This window comes from Thermoascus crustaceus (assembly GCF_041956765.1).
Source record: "Thermoascus crustaceus strain CBS 181.67 unplaced genomic scaffold VTN00scaffold_1, whole genome shotgun sequence".
Taxonomy (NCBI): domain Eukaryota; kingdom Fungi; phylum Ascomycota; class Eurotiomycetes; order Eurotiales; family Thermoascaceae; genus Thermoascus; species Thermoascus crustaceus.
Genome location: NW_027192527.1, coordinates 5,728,268 through 5,749,258, shown reverse-complemented (window position 1 = coordinate 5,749,258; position 20,991 = coordinate 5,728,268). Strand labels below are relative to the sequence as shown.

General features: G+C 50.2%; 5 protein-coding genes across 5 annotated transcripts; 2 read left to right on the top strand and 3 right to left on the bottom strand.

Moving 5' to 3' along the window:
- Positions 1-8,122: 8,122 nt before the first annotated feature.
- On the bottom strand, positions 8,123-10,133 carry VTN00DRAFT_2078 (uncharacterized protein; the record flags this gene model as incomplete). The annotated part of the gene is made up of 6 exons (XM_069428256.1): positions 8,123-8,149; positions 8,210-8,421; positions 8,474-9,349; positions 9,429-9,933; positions 10,009-10,034; positions 10,106-10,133. The coding sequence occupies 6 exons, from the start codon at positions 10,131-10,133 to the stop codon at positions 8,123-8,125; spliced, it is 1,674 nt and encodes a 557-aa protein (XP_069292780.1).
- Positions 10,134-10,519: 386 nt separating this feature from the next.
- Positions 10,520-11,999, top strand: VTN00DRAFT_2077 (uncharacterized protein; the record flags this gene model as incomplete). The annotated part of the gene is made up of 3 exons (XM_069428255.1): positions 10,520-10,614; positions 10,675-11,525; positions 11,584-11,999. The coding sequence occupies 3 exons, from the start codon at positions 10,520-10,522 to the stop codon at positions 11,997-11,999; spliced, it is 1,362 nt and encodes a 453-aa protein (XP_069292779.1).
- Positions 12,000-12,995: 996 nt separating this feature from the next.
- Positions 12,996-15,551, bottom strand: VTN00DRAFT_2076 (uncharacterized protein; the record flags this gene model as incomplete). The annotated part of the gene is made up of 6 exons (XM_069428254.1): positions 12,996-13,816; positions 13,874-14,523; positions 14,586-14,643; positions 14,704-15,141; positions 15,219-15,454; positions 15,532-15,551. 6 exons carry the CDS (start codon positions 15,549-15,551, stop codon positions 12,996-12,998), a joined length of 2,223 nt encoding a protein of 740 aa, XP_069292778.1.
- A 294-nt stretch (positions 15,552-15,845) lies between these two features.
- VTN00DRAFT_2075 (uncharacterized protein) lies at positions 15,846-16,205 on the top strand (the record flags this gene model as incomplete). The annotated part of the gene is made up of 1 exon (XM_069428253.1): positions 15,846-16,205. One exon carries the CDS (start codon positions 15,846-15,848, stop codon positions 16,203-16,205), a length of 360 nt encoding a protein of 119 aa, XP_069292777.1.
- Positions 16,206-16,294: 89 nt separating this feature from the next.
- Positions 16,295-20,119, bottom strand: VTN00DRAFT_2074 (uncharacterized protein; the record flags this gene model as incomplete). Its single annotated transcript, XM_069428252.1, has 3 exons — positions 16,295-16,530; positions 16,588-18,888; positions 18,946-20,119. 3 exons carry the CDS (start codon positions 20,117-20,119, stop codon positions 16,295-16,297), a joined length of 3,711 nt encoding a protein of 1,236 aa, XP_069292776.1.
- Positions 20,120-20,991: the final 872 nt, after the last annotated feature.

Sequence of the window (20,991 nt, the reverse complement as noted above, 5' to 3'; positions counted from 1 at the left end):
GAGTAAATGATTGCAATTGAGAGCAATGCAGAAGTGACAAAGATTTGCAGCTGGCGCGACTGTTAGTCTCTTATATACTTTCTATGTAGATGCCTGATTATCATAGATAATAATGTAAACATGCACTGATATGTATTCCCCATTTACCTCTTTTTTTCATTCACCTGGCCATGCTATCTTCATTGACCGTGCTACAGATCCATACATACAAGGACTCGAAATTAGACCTGTACCGATCTCCATAAAAAATTTTTTCTAGCCTGCTCACTGCGTCATCAGACACGTAACACAAAGCATTACCTACCCATACCAACCTCGTGGAATACATGCGCAAAGCGTCCGAAGGGGTCCAGCGGACGTTTCAGATACACAGGAATGATCATCCGGACCGCACCGTTGCTTCGCTAGGAATTCCCGGGTGCGTGGGTTGGGGATGCAACCGGTGGGTTGACTCTGAAACGCTGGGTTACTACCTAGGTAGTCCTAGCTTACGTCTAGGCGGGGTCGACCACATACATTTTGAGACGCAACAAATACAAACGGTTCATAGTTAGAGAACTTTTATGGAGATGTGTTTACACAGATGGGTACTTTCAAGTATCTTGATTTGGAATGGCATGGGTTTATCTTTTTTTTTCTGTATCTCACTATACCTGTTGTTCTATTCCATTTATCCCAAGGTACTCAGCGCCAATAAGAAAAGGGAAAGAAAATTAAATGAATAGACAAATTACCATTCTATTTAATTTAAAAGGTCGGTTCCGAACAAAATGAGCGACGCGCTGCATACATATGCAGACGCATACGCAAGATGGGTGATGCAATGTAATGCTGGCCAAACTGCTAGCGCCTTGCCTAAGCCCCAATCGAGGCTTTGGATTATCTATGGGTATGGTGTTGAACATAAAAAAAACAGATTCAGGGACGTCCTGACGTCTCAAGTGCGAGGGCTCTTTTTCGATCCCATTATCAGGGGACAGCTGATTACCCAATAAAGTGCATAATTGAGACCAAGGGGTCAATTCTAGCTCTGATTTGATCTCCTCAACCAGGGCTCTTTTAATGACAAATACATTTAAACGCCGTCTATGTACTTGGTCTATAGACAGTACATACATGGGGTACCTACGCCATACCTGGTACGGCATTGAGACCACCAGGTCTCCGAAACGCGGATACGCATCCGAACGTCGAACCGCTAGATGAATTAATCCACATTTTTACATACAGTACATACAGTACCTGCTGTCGATCACCGAGTAGATACTTGTCCAGCGTTGCGTAGGAGTACATGACGTATGCAGTCTGTATATGCAACTACGCAGAACTACTTACATAGGCGCCTGCAGCTCGCCCCGCGAATGCAGCCAGGGCAACGTACTACCGCATGGAGGACCGCGGAGAAGGGGCAAAAGACCGGGATACGACGGAGGCCCTGACACGGGGAGTTAAGGTAAAGGATCTAGATCCTTGCAACCCGACAGGGGGCGGGGAAGAGGATGGAGGGCCGGGCCGACGCCGACTAGGGTCGAGTAGGAAATGCTGCATGAGCCGACAGGACTCCTTGGGCAACAAGCGAAAGAATTGATGATCTTCAGTAGATACAGTAGTGTGTATAGTGCTACATGGATTATCACGACAGGGTCTTTCCGGTAAAGTTAGGGCATTTTTTTGCATGATCTGACCTCAGGATTTTCCGTGTATGGTGTATGCGTATCTTCCGGCGCGGTAAATGCTTTTCCGAAGGAATTGAAGAATCATACACACAAAACAACGCATTTAACAATTTATCCAAACCCCTGAGTTTGCGTTTCTTAGCGTGTCGATCATTATTGCTTGGGACCTGGCGTCTAATCTGATCCTTCGAGGGGGGGCCCGAACTGCTATCCTTCCTCTTGGTGCCGTGAACAACTACGTCATATTGCGAAGACAGTTGCAATACGAAGATGCGTGATAAAAGCAGTGTTTCGTATTGATTGATACAAATCCAGGTAGATCTATTTTGCATTACTTTTCTTTTTATTTTATTCGTCCATTGGTGATTTTTAGATAGCATTTCCTTGCTTATCTACTTCGTATTCCAGTCCTTTTTTATTTCATTTCTTACTAAAATCCAAACTGAATGGAGACGGGATTATTCGGAAGCACGGCATCGAGTTACACAGCATAGCAATTAACCCCATGCTTATATACGTACTATACTTTACCAGCACAGGCAGTTATCCATCCATATTCCCCACATCCATTCTGATAACCCCACCGTTCGCACCTGATCTTCGGTTTTTGGTCCTCCTCCCCCGTGGGGACGGATGAGGAATGATCTACACGGCAAGTCGGAATCCAATTCTTTCCACCTGTTCTCCTCACTTGTCTAGTGTACAGGAAGCTAACATTTGCCTCGGCAATGAAGGTCGGTTTTGACGCGCGCGCGCGCATCTCCTTCTTCCATGTGATTTCGAACTTTCCATGGAACTTCCTGTTTTTGGTTCGGCCCCGGCACTTTGGAAGAGGCTTCGATTTTCTGGGCAAGTCTACAGTATATTAAGAGGCACGATATATTGGTTAATAGACTTCAATTTCTCCGATTGGCCCGAGCGATAGATAAACCGCATCGTTTCAATACAGGTGGCGCATTTTGATCCTTATTCCCTTCCAACCTTGATGCCGACTGTTACCCAACATACATTGTGCTACGCGATTTTGCATACATTCCCATTGTGGGTATCTTTTTGGTTACTATCAGGGTCCCAGGGACCAGATAGCCGGATCTAATCCTCTACAGTGGCACGTCAAATGTTTTCGACTGACCGCCTACCACCCGCTAAGCTGTTTTGGGCCATCCGCCCAGCGCGAAGAGCTTTTACTTAGAAAGTGAATATATTCAGTATTTAGTATACGACCCATTTGCAGCAATGACTGCTTTCACTCCATTAGGCATAGTAGTAGATAGCTTTTGAAGAATCTGCCCATCAATTGCCTGCCATGCTTCCTTTGCTGCCATAATAAGCTTGATGTGTCGCTTCTGTATCTGCTGCATGCTCAAGATCTGGGTGTAACTTATAGATTTCCTGCTTCATTATGGCCCAAAGATTCTGTCAGACTGCGCGAACCTCGTAATCCGAAGGTATGATGATGAAAGCTCTGATTATTCGAATCTACCTAACTAACTGACTATTTATTCTCATGGACTTAGGGGTTAAGACCTTCCGAATATTTCTTTGTTTAATGATCCCGAGATCTTTCATGAAACATGAAATATAATAAAGAAAAATAGGCAGTCTCGGGTATAGACAGTATGATTCCTTTATTGCAGGGATCATGACCTTCTGCAGGTCCGAATCGGCGTGTGCTGACTAGGCTGATAGGTCTCTTGGCATACCACTAGGTTATAGTGGTAATATTCGGCTGACAGATTCTCAATAGGATTGAGATCTGGTGAGTATAGAGGCCATAGCATAACTTCTATCCTTATCTCCTGAAGAATCTTCTGTACAATCCCTGCGGTATGGAGTGGAGAATTGTCATGCATAAAGGTATCACCTTCAAAGACAAACTGAAGCCACGCGCAATATAGCTGCTTAATGATCTGAGAAGAAATACCTCCACAAGCAAATTCAGGGTCTCTATCCAAAGGAACAAGTCCAGTACATATATTCTCTCCAAAGCCATGCCAAAATATCTGCTTTACACTCTTCCCAGTGTGTTTTGTACAGACATCGCCTTCAAGAAGTTGTTTATGAGGATCGTGAAAAGTCCAGATAGGTTGAATGCCTGCACCTCTTTCAACAGAACATTCATCACTCCATTTGACATGGGCCCAATCTTCTGGTGTAAAGTGCTCATATTGATGTGCCCAAGCAAGACGTAGCTGCATGATGTGGAAGAATCTCTGGTCAGTTCAACTGTCTCCATTTGCAACGCCCCATCTTGTGTAATAGTCTCTGGATTGAACAAATCTTGACTGCTTTATCACCCTCTGCCACTAACTCTCGGAGCTTAAAATGTGGATTTGACTGACTAAGCTCATAAATATGATCGCGTTGATCTTCAGTAAGCATGCAAGGACGGCTGGAACGTGGACGTGTTTTATTATCAACTCGGGAGGATTCAAGGCGAATAGTGCTCTTTATGATGCTAATTGGGATCCATGGATGATGCTGATGAATCTTTTTAGCACCCCAGCCAATGCTATGAAGCTCACAGAGAAGTGAGCGCATCTGGGGGCTGAGTTCTTTGCCTCTTCGCCCCATGATAGCTGATGTTGGATGACTTGAACTTGCCCACGGATAGAACCAGCAGAAAGTAGGGGGTGGGCCCAAAACAGCTTAGAGGGTGGTAGGCGGTCAGTGGGAGGGTCGAAAACATTTGACGTGCCACTGTATCTCTCTGAAAGGCAATATACCTCTCGATAAAGGAGAGTACCTATCTACCGCCTCATAAATCAAATTAGAGTTCCTGACAACATCCCTGTCCCAAAGCTGAATTGTTCCCTTTACCTGGTTGCCGGCCAACTGGGACCATTTGATGGTTATCGCCATTTGTACTATGGTTGTGGCTTTCCACCGATGATCCATAACCGCATGTCTTGGGTGGGATGAATAAGCTGGTCGAAAAGGGAAAAAAATTAATACCAAGCATCACCTCCTCCTCCTTGCTGTAAAAGCTAGCATTTTTAACGCCGCTAATTATGTACTTACTGCTTGAGCGGATGACAAGCTAGCATGTGTAATACTTGTGCAAGAAAGAAGAGAAGTTTTGTAACCGAGGAGTACAGCGGATAAATATCGCTTATTCTGAAGCTCTTTGACGAACTTGACGTAACTGAGGTTGTGAACGGTCGCGGTGACAATGGGATGGAGAGGCAGAACATGTTTTTATTCCAGTTGATACTCAGTCCTTCAATCTGCTCTGTAGCCAGCCTGCCTTGGGCAACCAGATCGGTCAAGAGGCGAGGGAAAAGTAGAAAAGTAGCGAATAAAGCATATTGAGCTGCTTCTCACCAGATTCACCAGAGAAACAATTAACTTTTGCATTTTGTGTTCTGCAGCATATGGCACCCAGTAGAAATTCCTGTACACAGTAGATTTTCCACGATGCAGGGAACGCACCATTGAAGATCGCCATCCAGAACTTTGCCGTCTCAGGGTTTCGGTCAGGGAATTATCCCTCTCAGTGTCACATCATGCCGTTCGCACTGCATGATTTTCTGGGTAGGTGAGTTCATCTAAGTGTTGTTTGATGTCTCCTTTTTATATTCTACACTTAGTAGCATGTGAACCTCTTCAGCGTTAACATTACGTGGCGGGTTCTTTGCGGAGCCAAATGCCTCCCACATGCGGTCCAATGGCACGCCAGTGCGTTGACCATGGGGATTTTTGTCAGCCTCTTACTCAGTCCTCGCTGTATTGGACATGGAAACTCGAATCTTAGATGAGGTTCCCATGAAGCCAAACACTTTGTTCTGTAAAGAAGGTCTTGTCTCGGTAATACTCGTTCTTCCAAGGGGCAAGGAAATCAAGTTTGGGTATCTCTGGTATGAGTGGCAAGGATTTCCTGGATCTCCAGTTTCACGACGGTATCTTGGTTCTCCCCAATGGCCAGGCCACATTCATTCCACATCATTGGACATCTGGAAGCCTCAAAGACACTCTGGTCTCCGACCAGAACATATGAGACACCGCTGGCCCACTTTGAGGTGTAGCCAGGGTGACGGTAGGTACCAAAGAGAATCATAAAGACTCCCTCAAGCAACAAGAGGTATCCTGGCTCCACGGGAGTGAAGTTTCCCGTGTTGGTTTACACTGTCAGAGTTAGCATCACAACTCGCGAAGGAGTCCAAAGGCTCATATGGATGACTTACTATTCTTTCCAGGTGTAAAAAGCAGTCTTTGGTTGAACTGTCTTATAAGACTTCTAAAGCAGTATTAAAAATGAGATAGCAGGAGAATTCACGGAACCAGGATAACCGTGTCAGTGAATACCAGTACATATCAGTAACTCCGCCACCGCAAGTATAAAGAGAACAACCAAGGTATTGAACTTATATTGAGAAGCTTTCACTGGTTGCGGTATTTCTGTGTTTAAAATATACTGACGGCCTCTTATAAACAGGAAGTGGTGCTGGACCGAAGATCTCGGAAGATAGATGGTAAATGTAAAATATATCGAAAGCCGCACTAGGAGTTATTCTATATTTGCATATAATATAGACCCACCTACTTGTAGTTAGGTGCTAGATAGCAAGACGAAGAGGAGTGTCGAGAGGAAAGAAGTGGTCGATCGCGGGAGGTTGTAAATATACTACGAAGGTGGGGACCAGATAGCGCTCATGGAGGGTGAATTCTGGGAAAAATGAATGGTGATAACCTCGCAATACCATAGAATAGAACTGGGAGAACCATCAGATCTCCTGCGTTATTCACTAAAAACCTTGCGTAGCTCTCGAGGGGGACGGTGACGAGGGTGTCTCCGGCTGTGTAGACGATGTGGTCGATGGTGCCTTCTTATCCTACTATCTTGGAGAAGAAGGACGCGATATCATCGTCTATGGTGGGAGATGAGAGGTCCAGGACGTGTCCTGAGATTCGGTCCTTGGACGGGTGGCTTTCGAGGATGCGAGAGACGGCGGACTGGACACGTTCGGCTCGAGAAGAGGAGATGATGACTGTAGCGCCGTTCTCGATGCTGGCTTCTGCGACGCAAAAGCCAATTACGTTCCCCCAAAGACTACCACACGTTTTCCGGCCAGTTTGGAGGTGTATAAGGTCTTGTCCGACATGGTGAATTGAGAAAGGGGGTTCTTTATTTGTATGTCGGTAGATGAATAGACGTGATAAACACACTGAAGATGAAAAGCAAAACCAATGCGTCTGTTAATCCAGGACTTGATACATTTAGGACCATCTGGATGATCACGAATACCCCTTATATACTAATCATGTAAATAATAATTTAGTCGAAGAAGCCATCCAACATGACGTGAAAGTCGAACTGATTTCAAAGCATAAGCAACAGCAGATATCACCAATATGTAAGTCAGGCTTACCGTTACCTTAATTCAATGACAAATTCACAGATTTACGAGGCTGCCCCGTCTCACTCCTACTTCAGCATACATCCTACGTCCTAGCCCCGGTCCGGACGTAGGTGAGGGGGCATTACAGGAGAGCATCACGCTGTAGAATGGTCGAGAACTGACGTAAGAATGAAAGACCTTATAAGGCTGTATGTATCACATGAACGTGTCCGGTATATGCTTACTAAAGATAGATAGACATCTAGAAGACGAGAAATCAAAAAGAAAAGAGACTATGCCCGTGAAATCCGGAGTTTAGTAGGCCAGGTCGGGGTTAAGGATACTGCGAGTAGGAGTCGGACAGTCTATTCTCTCCAACGGATCGATTCGTTAGACTGTCAACTCTCATGCCACCAATAGAAATGCCTACCTCGTATTCTGTCATGTCCAGGAAATATTACTTCATGACGGACCCGCGGTTGATCCTACATTGATTCGGATTCGGGGGCGGGAGTAGTCAGTTTGATTCATTATCTTTCCACCGACGTTCAAAGTACTGCTCGTATGCACATAGCCTACGCAACCGAACTCATCCAAGATACACGAATACTTCTCTCCACAGGGTTCGATGCATTCGGCGCGCGTTTTCAGACTCACTTCATTGAACTTGCCTCTCACTTCCGTGATAAGAATATAGATTGCTACATCATCAAATATGGGCAAAGAAACCAGCATCAAACTGTTGCAACCGAAACAGGTGAGACAAATGGACGCGGAAAAGAAAAAAAGCGTCCGCAACAAAATATTTTGATGAGTTTCCACTATGATACATCTGACCAACGCTCCACTCCATAATTCATCCCATAAAAAAAGCATGAAGTGCCAAACACAGGCCAAACGGTTGAAAGGATATGAAAAGCGATGGAGTGACAATTCTCTCCGTCATTTGTACTGAAGAATCATGACTCCGGTTCCGGGCCAGCATGTTGCTGGAGACGACAAACGGGAGCTCGCGATAGTGGAAGGCAATCGATCGAATTGATGCCTCTCCATATCTGTATTAAAGCAACTGCGGCCATCCGAGGATTCGATACGCGTTCGACGTGATTACCAGGCATTAACTTCGAAGTTCTCCTGTAATGATACGTTAGAATATCCCATGCTGCTTTACAGACCAACATAGAATCAGCTTACCTCTGAGAAGTACGTCGTCACGACAGTTCTGTCAGAAAACTTCCGTCCCGCAAGTGCTTTCAAGGCCTTTGTAGCGGATTCGACGGTGTCAAACTTGACGTAGATCTTGCCCACGCCAGCCGACTGCCTGCTGCCGCCTGTTGGGCGCGGGATCTTCATATCAAGCACCTGACCGTACTTGTTGCACTCGTCGCGCACATCGTCGCAGATCTCTGTTTTGATGAATCAGCCATGCTCGGACCTAGGATACTGCTGCACTCTTACCTTCATAGTCATCATTATCCATCAGCTCCTCAGCGGTCACCATGTTCAGCAGCTGCAATACGCGGCTAGTCTCGAGATCCTGGGAGGTCGTCTTGGCGAACATAGACATGGCATTAACTCCCATGTCGAGACCGGCAGCCTGGGTAGCACCGATACTGGCACGGGTCACCTTGAGATGCTTGTCGCCAAGCTCCATGCCATTGAGACCCTCCACCGCCATTCCGGTAGCTGAAGGGTCGGCATACTCGCAGAAAGCGATACCTCTCGATTCCTCTGTGCCGCTGTCCTTAACAAGGACAAATGACTTCAGCTCTCCAAAGGACTTCAGCAGCATCGTGACAGCATCTTCGGGGATATAAAGTGGGATGTTGGAAACGCAGATCTTGTTCGGTGAGTCTGGAACCTCATTCAAGATCACACCTTCCTGGTATTCCTGCTCCTCGCCACTTGGAACGATATAATCCTTGGGTCGTCGCACTTCAAGTCCCTTAGGTCCACCGTTCGCAGCACCATTCTCAGCTGCCATAGCCTCATGCTCTTCCATCGTAGCACCGTCAAACGCAAGGGCCACAGTGGCGTCGTTGGGCGTCTTGAACTCCAGCAGAGCGAACGCTCGGTCCTTCGACATCTGGGCGGAGATACATGGGTCGACACCCTTGATGACGTTGAGGCCATTGAGCTGTAGGTTGAAGAACGACACCAAGCTCGCCTCTGTAGCAGTTGGAGGAATGTTGTAGACGAACAGCCGCTTGGCCTGGCGGGAGTTCGACGGCTTGAGAGCCGAGTTGTCTGCTGAGCCGGCAGGCTGCATAAAAGCCTGCAAACGGCTGGGGTCCACGGGCTGCTGACGAGGTGCTCCAGGGAGAGGGAACATGCCTACAATCAAAGCAGTTAGGAACCAGGACCTAAAAATTCAAACAAAGACAAAGCTCCTCCCCGGGAGTTTAAGACTTACCTGACAGCTTCGCCTGCTCAGCGGTGACATTCTCATATCCCGGAGGCTTGATATCCCACTGTGTCATTCTGCGTTTCCGCTCCAGAATGGGGACAACATCTGTCAAATCTGGCGTGGGCTCCCTCTTCCTAGGAGGAGGGGTAACACTCCTCCTCCGATCCCGTCGGCCACCATAGTCATCGCGATCGCGGTCTCTCCCTCCCCGACGGGGTCTGTCGTCGAAGAGGTCTCTGTCGCGCCGAGACGGCCGCTCCCGATCCCGATCGTCATAGTCTCGTCGTCGGCGATCACCCCTGTCTCTGTCCCACTCCCTCTCGCGTTCCTCTCTGCGGCTCGAATAACGGTCCTCCCGCTCTCTCGCGCGGTAGTCACGGCTGGACGAGTACGAGTCTACCTCATGTTCGCGTCGTGAGCCTCTGGAGCTGTGGTGAGGCGACCTCGAGCGTCTGCGATCCCCTCCTCTCTCGCGGTCGCGTTCACGGTCGCGGTCTCGCCGCTCGTCGCGCTGCAAAGGTCGACATGGTCAGCCATAGCTCGGGAAAAAGCTATTGTTGCATTGAATAGCGCGGAGAATACTCACATAATAGTCCCTGGAACGCCCAGAATCTGCGCCAAAGCTTAAGTCAGTCTGCGATGTCGAGATTATTGTTACAGGTTGTCAAAGGGCTCGGTGTTACCTCTGGAAGAGTAGGCGTCGCCGTTCATCCTGGCCTCGGACCCCTTTGTGGCAAACTCTCAACTGACGGATTCAATCTGGACAGCAGATTCTCAAATAAAGATAGTTAATACAAAGACTTGAGCGGGGCGTGCAGGGCACAGCTGTTGATGTCCAGGAAGGGGATTTTGCAGCTGGACGCAGGTGTTTGCCCAGAAAAGTTGCAGGTCGAGATGGTCGCGGAAGTGAGAGAGAGCTGAGACAGGCCGAAGAGCCGCCGGCGTCTAACGCGGAAGCGGCTAGCGCGCCGGGCGTGTCTGCGGAGACGACGCGGTCACACCGCCTTCGTTCAACCGGCAGAATAGTCTGATCGCTCGTGACGAGCCTCGTTCACTCGAAGATCGGGGTGATCCATGCCCCCTACAGGCCCCTTATCATGTCCGTCGGGTGCTTCTCAGACTGGCGCAAGCTGCCGGTAAGCCTGAGCGAGCTCTGCATCAACACTACCTTGCGCTGTGGCCAGTCATTCCGGTAAGCTACCCCTACCGCTCGAGTCGCAACTCTCGACCCCATCTTCTAACGACAGAGTAGATGGCAGAAGCTGCCCGACGATGACGAATGGAGATGCGTTCTCCGCGGGCGCATCCTGTCCTTAAAGCAGGACCCTACACATCTCTATTACAGAGCCTACTTCCCACCTAAACCATCCTCATCCTCGGAGGCGCAAGCTGCTGCTGCTCTCCCGACGCCCCCATCCTCCAACGCACCGTCGCGCGCAGAGTCTAAAGCGGCCAGCGACAGTGCAGACCAATCCAATAATAACAACGATGCTCTCCTAGACGAGACCCTATCCCTCATAAAACACTACTTCAACCTGTCCTCCAACCTGACCCAGCTCTACTCGGAATGGTCTGCCGTCGACCCTAACTTCAAGATGCGCGCACCCCAGTTCACGGGGATCCGGATCCTGTGCCAGGACGCATGGGAGGCCCTGATCGCCTTCATCTGCAGCAGCAACAACAACATCGCGCGCATCTCGCAGATGGTCGAGAAGTTATGTGTCAACTACGGCCCGCATATCGGTACCGTCGACGGGCGCGCGTATCACGATTTCCCCACACCGGCGGCGTTGGCGGTTGAGGGTGTCGAGGCCCGTCTGCGTGGGTTGGGGTTTGGGTATCGTGCAAAGTATATCTACCAGACTGCGGTCATGGTTGAGAAGGAGCGGGAGAAGGGATGGCTCGATTCGTTGCGGAATCCGGAGAGTCCTGCTTTTGGAGTCGAGCCTGCTCCGGGAGGCGAGATGCGGCCGGAGGGGAGGCAGGGGTACCGTGAGGCACATGAGAAGCTGCTCGAGCTTCAGGGAGTTGGCCCGAAGGTTGCGGACTGCGTGTGCTTGATGGGCTTGGGCTGGGGCGAGGCAGTGCCGGTTGACACGCATGGTAAGTGGCCGTTACTTTGTCCCCAAGGACAGTATGGGAACTGACAAAATGAACCCAGTCTGGCAAATCGCCCAACGCGACTACAAATTCGGCAAAGGTGGCAACAAGACCCTGAACAAGGCGACCTACGACGCCGTGGGCAACCACTTCCGCAAACTATGGGGCAAGGAGGCCGGCTGGGCCCACAGCGTCCTGTTCACGGCCGATCTGAGGGCTTTCTCAGACCGGCTAACGATGACTTCGAAAAAGGTCGAAGCGGACGTGACTGTGAAGCAGGAAGAAAAGGAAGAAGAGATAGAAACTAAGACGCAGGTAAAGACGAAAGTGGCTACGAAGCGGTCGGTAAAGGATGAGGATGCTTTTGATGCCGCAGAAGGAAAGGAGAAGAATCTCAAGGAGCAGGCCATCGCGGGGGCTTCGGAAGAGAAGACGACGCAGACACGGAGAACATCGAAGAGGCTTCGCAAGCAATGAGATACAATACCCACCACTTTCTTTGCGTCTCCTGGAAGATTTTTTCCTGATCTCACTACCACGAGCGTCATACTGGCATGTGCCTCTGTACTTTTATACCTTTATATCCATTCATAACTGTAGTTATTGTTTAATTGCATACATACAAGATGCAACGATTGCATGTGTCGAGTCTCTGGAGGGAAAGGAAAGGTAGATGATCGAGTATAGCTTTTCTTTATCAGTGAAAATCATGCAAGCTTTCAAACATGTTCAATCAACTCCATTCGCGCCAAACAAATAATGCCCCCGCAAACTAAATTTCTTCCCAAATGAGAGAGATATATAATAGTATCACAACTCGAAAAATTAGAATATATCGCTGAGAAATCCAATGTTCATCAACCAAAACAAGACCCTCCTTTACAGCCTTGATTTCAATGTAATTAAAATTCAGAAAATTTCCATGTCCCGCCCCCCTATAATTACAGTCCCAGCGATGCATGTCCTAATTCACGGACATCGTTTCTGCTCCCTGGCTTAATTTTGCTTTCGAAAAGTCGACTAAGTGTGGGGTTCACGCCTGCTCCAGAGTCCAGTAGACGATGCTTGGAGTCAGACAGATGCCACGGCCATCATCGCGAGAATTGCGTAGGCATAGGTCATAGGTGAAGAGTACCATTTCGCACTTCTAGTTCTCGGAGTTGCGGGGCTGCCATGAAAGTCTTATTATGATAAATTTTCGAGAGTCGACCAGATATGTTGCAGGAGCTCGTGACAGGTACACTTCAGGTCGAAATTGGAGACCTCTGGTGCGTTGGGATCGTTTTGCAACTTCATGAAACCCGGCTCTCCTGCGGCGAACCAGATAGACGCACTTCAAGTATACAAATACGACGAAACGTACGCCTGGGAAGTCATCGATAGGACTGAGGTCAGAATTCCTCAAGTAATATGTCGGACCACGTCCTGTCTGCGAGTAGCTTCAGCTTTATGACGGACAATATGTCCAGAAAGTCAAGACCCTGTCACGACGTCAGAGTTCTCATCCCATCCCCACTCTTTCAGTAGCTGCTTCACGCGATACTCGGTGGCCCATCCGAGATCAGCTTCTATACCCCTCAGTAGACGGAGGATAGCGCGCCGCTCGCGAGGCTGAGTGAGACACTGGCCACTGACGAACAGAGGCTGAAGCGAGTGGATCCGCACTGAACCGTCAGGTCTGGCCATTGAGATACCGCAGATTTCATGGCTGTGGAAGCGTATTTCACTCTCGATCGAACGGTATGATTGGAGTCGACTCGTCACAGTGCTTCGCCTAGCGGTCGATTCATGTGGCTTGTTGATGAGCAGGAGAATACGGGCCATGTGGTAGTGCTGCATGGTCGAACTGCACATCGGCATACTGTACCAAACTTCTGGGAATGGACTGAGATCGTCGGGTGCGGTATGCTGAAATGATCGCGTAGGTTCGATTCTAGCGCACGGTCGGAATGTGTCAGGGAGTCCGTTGTACCAGACATCAAGCTCAGCTTGAAGCCGGTGCCACCGCTCAAGCAATGTCTGCTGCGAAATGGCGAGGGGACCAGGTTGAACGGGAGGAGTGTTGTCACCCAAATGAATATCGTCACCAACAGCTATAAAATTGACGATCTTCGAAAGTATCCAGATGAGAGCATTCGAAATCATATCTTCTTTCATGACGTCGTCTCCTTCCGGATAACCAGCCGCTGTTGTATTGCTTGGACGTACAAAGCCCATGTCATCCAGCAGTAACCCGGCGTCAGTCCACAATACTAAATCATCGGTATTCAATCTGGTTTGACACTCGTTGATAACTAGGCAAACACATCAGCAGGATATCGCAATTCGTCTGTAATCTAGCAACGACTTACAGGCAGATAGATAATCCTGCCTGGCAAAGTTCCAAAATGTAGCCTTCCTCGCTTTTGACAACCCAGACTTCTTTGGCTGCGGGAAGGGTGTTCCCCTGGGCGAAGTCTGCTGCTCAAGAGGCATCATGCCAACCTCGGCAATATCTAGGAGCGACTTTACGCCACTCAGATGTCGGTTCCATGCTGGACCGGTCGCATCGAGGAATTCATACACAGACAGGATCGCCGTAGCTGCAAGCACCTCATCTGAACGGGCGCTTGACAGTCTGCTATTAGAGAAACGCCGCCTCCGCTTGCGTGCGTGTTCGCCATCCTCACAGAGCTCGGCAGCCTGCCACTGCCCAAACGCCTCGGGAGTGCTCAATGGGGGAGGCGCCTCGGCATCGTGTTGCAGTTCTTTCATCAGGAGCCGGATAGCTTTCTCATAATACTTTGCCCCATACCAATACCAGTCTACATTCTTCGCATTAGGCCAGACCTCCATCGATGCTTGATTGGCGCATACTCCGCCTACAGGGGCCTTGGCCCCTTTGACACGCCCAAGTTGCTTCGCAGAGTACGCACATGCAGCGTATTTCAGCAGAGGGTTTGTGAGCGCCTTAACAGGAACGTAGGATGCGAAATAAGTCCCCAAATCGAAAAGGTCCATCCTATGCATGCGCTGTTGGTAATCTTGGGCTATAAGGAGGGGGGAGAAGGTTAGGTGGCTCACCATAACCCTGGTGCTTCAGAATAGTGCCGCAGGAGAAAAGCAACCTCATGGTCCGTCTCTACGTGAACGTCCGACCTCAGATCTGCAACCTGTGCACGAGGTGTCAATGACATCATACTATAAGAGGATTCTCTCCGGTCCACGGATTGGCGTAGACCAGGATCCATAGAGGGTGATAGAGAATTAGATGGATTAAGGAGAAAGTTGATATTATTGTTCGAAGATATCGACACTGACGGAGAGGTCGCAGGCGGCATCGCGCTGTGTCCCGGATTTGGCGAATGTACCGAAGAGACGGATGTGGGTATTTCAACATGGTTAAAAGAGACATTGTCCGCCGCCATTGACTGCTCTGGTGATTGGAGAGAATAGTGATCATGGGTTGCTGCTGTGGATAGAGTCTCCAGCCCATGGGTCTCAGCATCCATGGAGGAGGTACGGAAGTCACCGCGTATGTTCCAATCATTATTCTGCTCATTGGCGACGGTAGCTTCAGAATCTCCCAGCGCGGCCCCGAGATCTTCGGCATAAGGATCATTGCAGTCGACAAATATTACTTTGATACGTTGTTCGTCAACCGGGTATATCCTGGTGAGAAGAAGAAGCTGTTTGCGAAGTCAGGAGCGCCCGTACCATGTTTTGGAATATCCAGCCAAACGCTGTCGTCATCGAAAGTATTCTTGTAGGAATAGAAGTACTTCAGACTGCCCCGACCGCCAGAGCTGTCGAGATCCTTGTTCATCGAGGCATTCTGCTGATGACGGAAGACAATGCCCTCGCTCGGCCTGCATTCCCTCGAGCCCTTGCGGCACTGGGTGCATTGGGGCTTTTGCTCATCGCACTTCAGCTTCCGACTCCGGCACGTCAGACTGTGGCCGGATAACCATGGATGAGTCAGTATTGGGGCAAGAGACCAAGGGCAGGAAGTGACGAGAGTCCCACGCACCAGCCTGTTCGCGACCGCATGCCGACTGATCACCGTCTGAAGAAAAACATTCGAGAAGCGACCTAGCACAACGGGAACAGGTACAGAGAAGGCGGAGGCGAAGGGGGAGAGCGCGGCAGATCTGAAGACGTGGTCGAGACCGCACGTGCGAGGTGGGGGAGCTGTGGGTGCGCTAGCGGGTTGTTTGGGGGCGTTCATGCGGGGAGCGGGCCAGCCAACCGCGTGGCCGTGGACTATATCAGGTACCTCCTACGAGTCGATGACGGCGCTCGCCGGTCATATCTACGGTGACACCTACATTTCCTACAAAAAGAATGCCGACTGCAAACCATTATATCATTACCACGATCAACGGGTTATTTACATCCATGCCTGGCCCTACAAACATGCAGGGAGGGAGGCGCCATATTCAACACAGAAAATATATAAAGGAGATTCCTTTCACCTCAAGATATCGTACGTGGGTGATAGAAAAGACGAATATTGACAGACACAAAGCCAACGGTCAAACAGAAAATCGAGAAGGAAACAGAGTGTGTGGAGAGAACGTGTGTGTGTGTGTGTGTGTGTGTGTGTGTGTGTGTGTGTGGAGAAAGGGGGTGTGCGTGAGAGAGAAAGAGGATGAATCGAAACAAACATTCAACAATCCACCAAGCACGAACATAGGGTATTAATACCGTTGCTTCCCAAGAACGCCATTCCCAAAGCGCCATCTGGAAGATAAAGGAGTCCTCATGTCCGGAGACGGAGAGAAGTAGCTGGTTCAGATACCCGGAGTACCTGAACCGTGCTGCCCCAGCGAGTTGAACAGATACTCGGGGGGCACGCGCCGCATACTGGTGGGCCGGTCAGTCTTGTACGTCTGCGGGGCGCGGACATAGCCCTGGCGGCGTCGCTGGATCTTGTTGAAGATGATGCCGAGCACCACGATCAGGAAGACACAGCCAAGTGCGAGACAGAACGATATGAGGACAACAAGTCCGTCGGAAAGGTGCCCACCTGGGAAGATTTGAGTTAGCAAATTGCAATAGCTACAGGAGGAAGGGACAAACTTACTGCCAGTGCTAAAGATCGGCTTGTTCTCAGTGAACAGCTGGGAGATACTCCCCGGCTGACCATCAGCAGTCGAAGATAGAATGAATGGTGTCAACGATGTCCCGTTGAACAAAGCAGCAGACGCGTTGCCAAAATCCGGAAGCACAAGCCGGCCGGTAATAAGGAGGAGCTGGTCCTTGTTAAGGAAGGCCGTGCCATCATGCTCCGTATGCGACGCAAAAACCTGGATGCCACGAATGGTAGTATCTTTGCCAAAGATATTGCCCACTGAATGGAATTGGGAGCCATCATATTTGATCAGGAAGCTCGAGTCGTCAGAAGACTTGCCCGCAATCCAGAGCTGGGAAACATCTTCGCTACCAGGAGAAAGTGCAGTGATGGGTCCGGGAATAATATCGGGGGATGCACCCTCAAAAGAACTCCAGGTCTGCTCCTTCGGGTTGTATGTTGCGATCAAAGTCTGGTTATTGGACACCATGAGGTTCCCAGCAGCAATCAGATTTCCATTTCCAGACCATCTAAGGGTCGAAACCATGCCCTTCAAGCCTACTCCGGGCCTATTCCATTGGCCTTCTGATCGATCGAAGAAGCAGACACTGGGACACGGGAGTGATCCAGCTGCCTCGAAGGTTCCTCCGAAATAGACTTCAGACGAATCGGGGCGAACAGCAATGGAGTTCACAGCGACTTCAGGACCAGTTAAGGGAGGAGGATGAGGCTTGAGAAAGCTGGCGTCGGCAAGATCATACGCGACAAATCCGTTCAACTTGGAGTCACCGAGGGACCCAGTGACGGTTCCACCAGCAAAGAGAGTGTCTCCCTCGACAGCCAAGGTAAGAAAGGTAGAGTTGCTGTCAACACCCGGGGCAAGGCCGGTGACGCGGTCATCGTTGGAGCTATCCAGAAAGAGAAGGTTCTCAATTGTGGAGCCGTTGGTAGCAGTGGCATTGAATTGTCCCCCGAGAATGGTGAGGTTGCGGCCAGAGCCCTTCTCAAAGATGCCGGTGATGACGCCGCTAAAGTGCTGGCTTCCGATGTCTCTCTTAGTTAGGGACGGACGGGAGCCTTGCGTGTGCTTCCCGATCTTAATAGGCAACGGCTGAAGAGCGAGCCCATCCGAGTGAGTGAGAGACACAGCGCCGCTGGAGGCAATTCCGTTGGACGCGATACTACCCGCAAGGATGGTCGTGTTCTTCACTTGAGCCGTTGCAGTCAGCTGGCCGCTGAATGCCATCTGGTTGACGTCAAGGTTCTGAAGCCAATTCTTTTGCGAGGGCACCCAAATAGCGAAACCAGGCACCGAGTTGGACGAGTTGTTACCAAACGGAAGAATCTGATCAAAAACGCCGCTGACAGCGACGGTGGTCTCGAGAGTGTCTGATATGTTGAGCGAGAGGGACTGAATAGAGGTGACGCGGCCGTCGATACCCCCTCCTAGGGCTGACCACGTTTTGTCAGAGAAGGAGTACACCGCGACGCCCTTTAGGTTACCCTTTCCACCATTTGAGGCACCAGTGAAATCACCTCCCACATACAACATGTCATCCAGCACCAGCATTGAGTTCACTTCCGAGTTCAGACCGCCGTCCGCTAGTGATGTCGCGTTGCCGTCAGAGAGATACATGATGTTTTGGAACTCGGAGCTCGAGAAATTTCCTGCGGCATATATGACACCGCGATGAGTAGCCAAAGAAGTTATCGACGCACGAGGCCCTAACTGTGTACCTGCCTGGTCGATTGCAGAATCCTCAAAATCATCCTTGACGGTCTTTTCGCTAGGATTGTACTCGTACAAGCCGTTCAAACCACCAGTCGACGAGATTAGCTGGAACCCAACTCGCGAAGCGACGACATCGATATTTCCTTGACCGGCCTTTGGAGTCAACGTCACGCTGGCACGGAAATCACTGCTGCTAGCATCAACGTAGCCAGTGTATATCGTATCATATTTGTCGAAATTATTGGTCTGATAGATGAGCGTCTGAAGAGGCGCCGCGGCATCTGTGCCGGTTGCAAACGTTGCTGTGACATTGACGATGCCACGGGACTGACAAGTTCCATCTTGGATACATCCAGGCGTGAAAAGTTTCACCGAGTAATTACCAGATTTTTTGATGTCGGCCTCAAAGGTCACGGAAGTGCTGGTCGCATCAGAATCGGTAACTTGGGCACTCAGGTAGTCGGATGAGCTCTGACCAGATGCTGTCACAGACCACGAACCAGTCGTGGTGGCCTTGGACCCAAAGTCGACATTTGCGCATGTCGGTTCATTGAAATTATCCACAGCATAGGCAAAAATGTCTTGGTACATCAGCAAAACCACGCCCTTCATTTTCTGTAGATGCCACTACCACTTACCGTCCTGGAAAAGCTCCAATCCGTTGAGACCAGCGCCCTGCCCATACCAGTCCTGGATTTCCAGCATAAAACCACTCATACCGACGCGGTTCACAAAACGAAAGTCACGATATTTTTCCTTAGGATCGTCCGAAAGTGGGCATTCAGCGTCACAGAATAGATCCTGGCCGGACGCGGGATCGGTGTAGGTCAGATTCATAATCCCGTTGTCTGGCAACGCCCTATACAGAAAAGTTTTCGTGCCCCTCCCATCCAGGTGCGTGTTGTACAGGCGGAGCTTCGTCGGGTGGAACTCAAAATTCATATCTGCTCGCCAAAACCCAGGGGAATAGTCATGAAGTAACCAAGTATCCCCGGGGCCATCCTGACCGCTTGTCTTGCAGATGATGTTCCGAGGGTCACTGAAGTCAGCAGTTGGTGAGATTGCGTCAGATGTGATTTTCGCCGTTTGAAGGTTGATAACCTGCTGATCTTTCTGATCCGGACTTGTATCATTGTCGGGACTGTTGCCGAGACTGTCGAACGAGCCCCCGAAGATGATATGACCGTTATCAGCCTTCAAGATAGATCTCACAGGTCCATTAAATCCATCAAATGGCAGAGGCTTCCAGTTGGTCCCGTCCCAGGCGGCTGCATTGGAGGAATTGGAAACCTTGAAGTCCCCACCGACATACACCGTGTTGGTATCCTGGTCACAGAGGAGCGCCCACACCAGTCCCGACAGCCCAGGGATGGCGGTAACGCTGTTTGAAGTTGGGTCAAAAAACGCAATGCCTTGCGATTCGATGCCGCCCAAGCTCGTGAAATTTCCGCCGACAACCAAACCTTCAAGCGTTCCATCCTTTCGAGTAAATGGGCACATTGCCAAAATATCCGCATCCGCCGTCGAAAGGGTCGCAAGCACCCCATTCGGGAGCGCTGTCACTAGCGATTGCGAGCCATTGTTGGTAGCAGGGTCCTCCGACTGCTCGGCGTACGAATACAGCGATATGGCGTCAAAATCCCCGGTTAACGCGACTCTTCCCAGCGGCGAGAGGTCGAGGTCCGGATGATCGATGGGTGTGAAGGATGCGCCTAGCGCGGTCGAAGACTCCCGACTCAGGAGCAGAGGCCAGAATCTGAGGATCGTCGAGAAGCCAGCCGCCGCAGGCCCAAACAGTGAGGGAGCCCTCATTGCTCAGGGCGCGACGACAGACAAAGGCCGCTTTTACCAATCCACGATATGCAAATTCGCGTCCAAGACAAAGGTCGACGGCAGGCGAGGGAAGCACGTAAGGGAGCACACGGCAAGCAGTGGACGCGACGTCGCGTGGGTCAGGACTCAGGAGAAAGAACGGCAGACCAAGCAAACAAACACGGAGGGTATAAAAAATCCTCCTTGCGAAAAAAAGACTAAAAGAGAGATGTCGATGGAGGGTACGAAACGAAGAGGAAAGCAACGAATGAATGTGCGAAGTTGGATAAGCTGGATCAACAAGAGAGTGACATGGCAAGGGGGGCCGGATGGATGTTCAACAGTCGGAGCCTCCTCATTCTCTGACTAGGTGCAGTTAAGATTACGGACGGGGGCTGGCCCGTCTGCACTAGTAAGCGAGCCGGTCTGCGTCTGAGGAGTGGGCTGGATCGGACATACTTGGGTCCGGTCAAATGAGCGCCCACGCAGACGGACCACACCGTCAATCGTGGGCATGCCGGCAGCCCAAAGCTGGGAACCCGTGGGCGCGCGCCGCGTTGTGGCATCATCGCTGTCATCCTAATTGCTGCCCTACGGAGTAGCGCTGTACATAACTGCAGTCGAGAGAATGAAGGGAACAGAGCGAGCGGATATAGTGGATGTAGCACGCTGATCATGGATGGATCTCCCCGTGAGGCACAGATCGCCGATCCTCTCGCAGTGCAACACCCAGTGCAACATCGTCCCGTGTCTACTCGCAGAGGAAAGCTATGGAGATCGTAGCGGAGCAAAGTGAAGACACTCAACACTGGTCGTTTTCCCAGAAGTTGTTCTCCGCGCCTACATGAGATAGAAGTCAGTGCAGTTCGTGG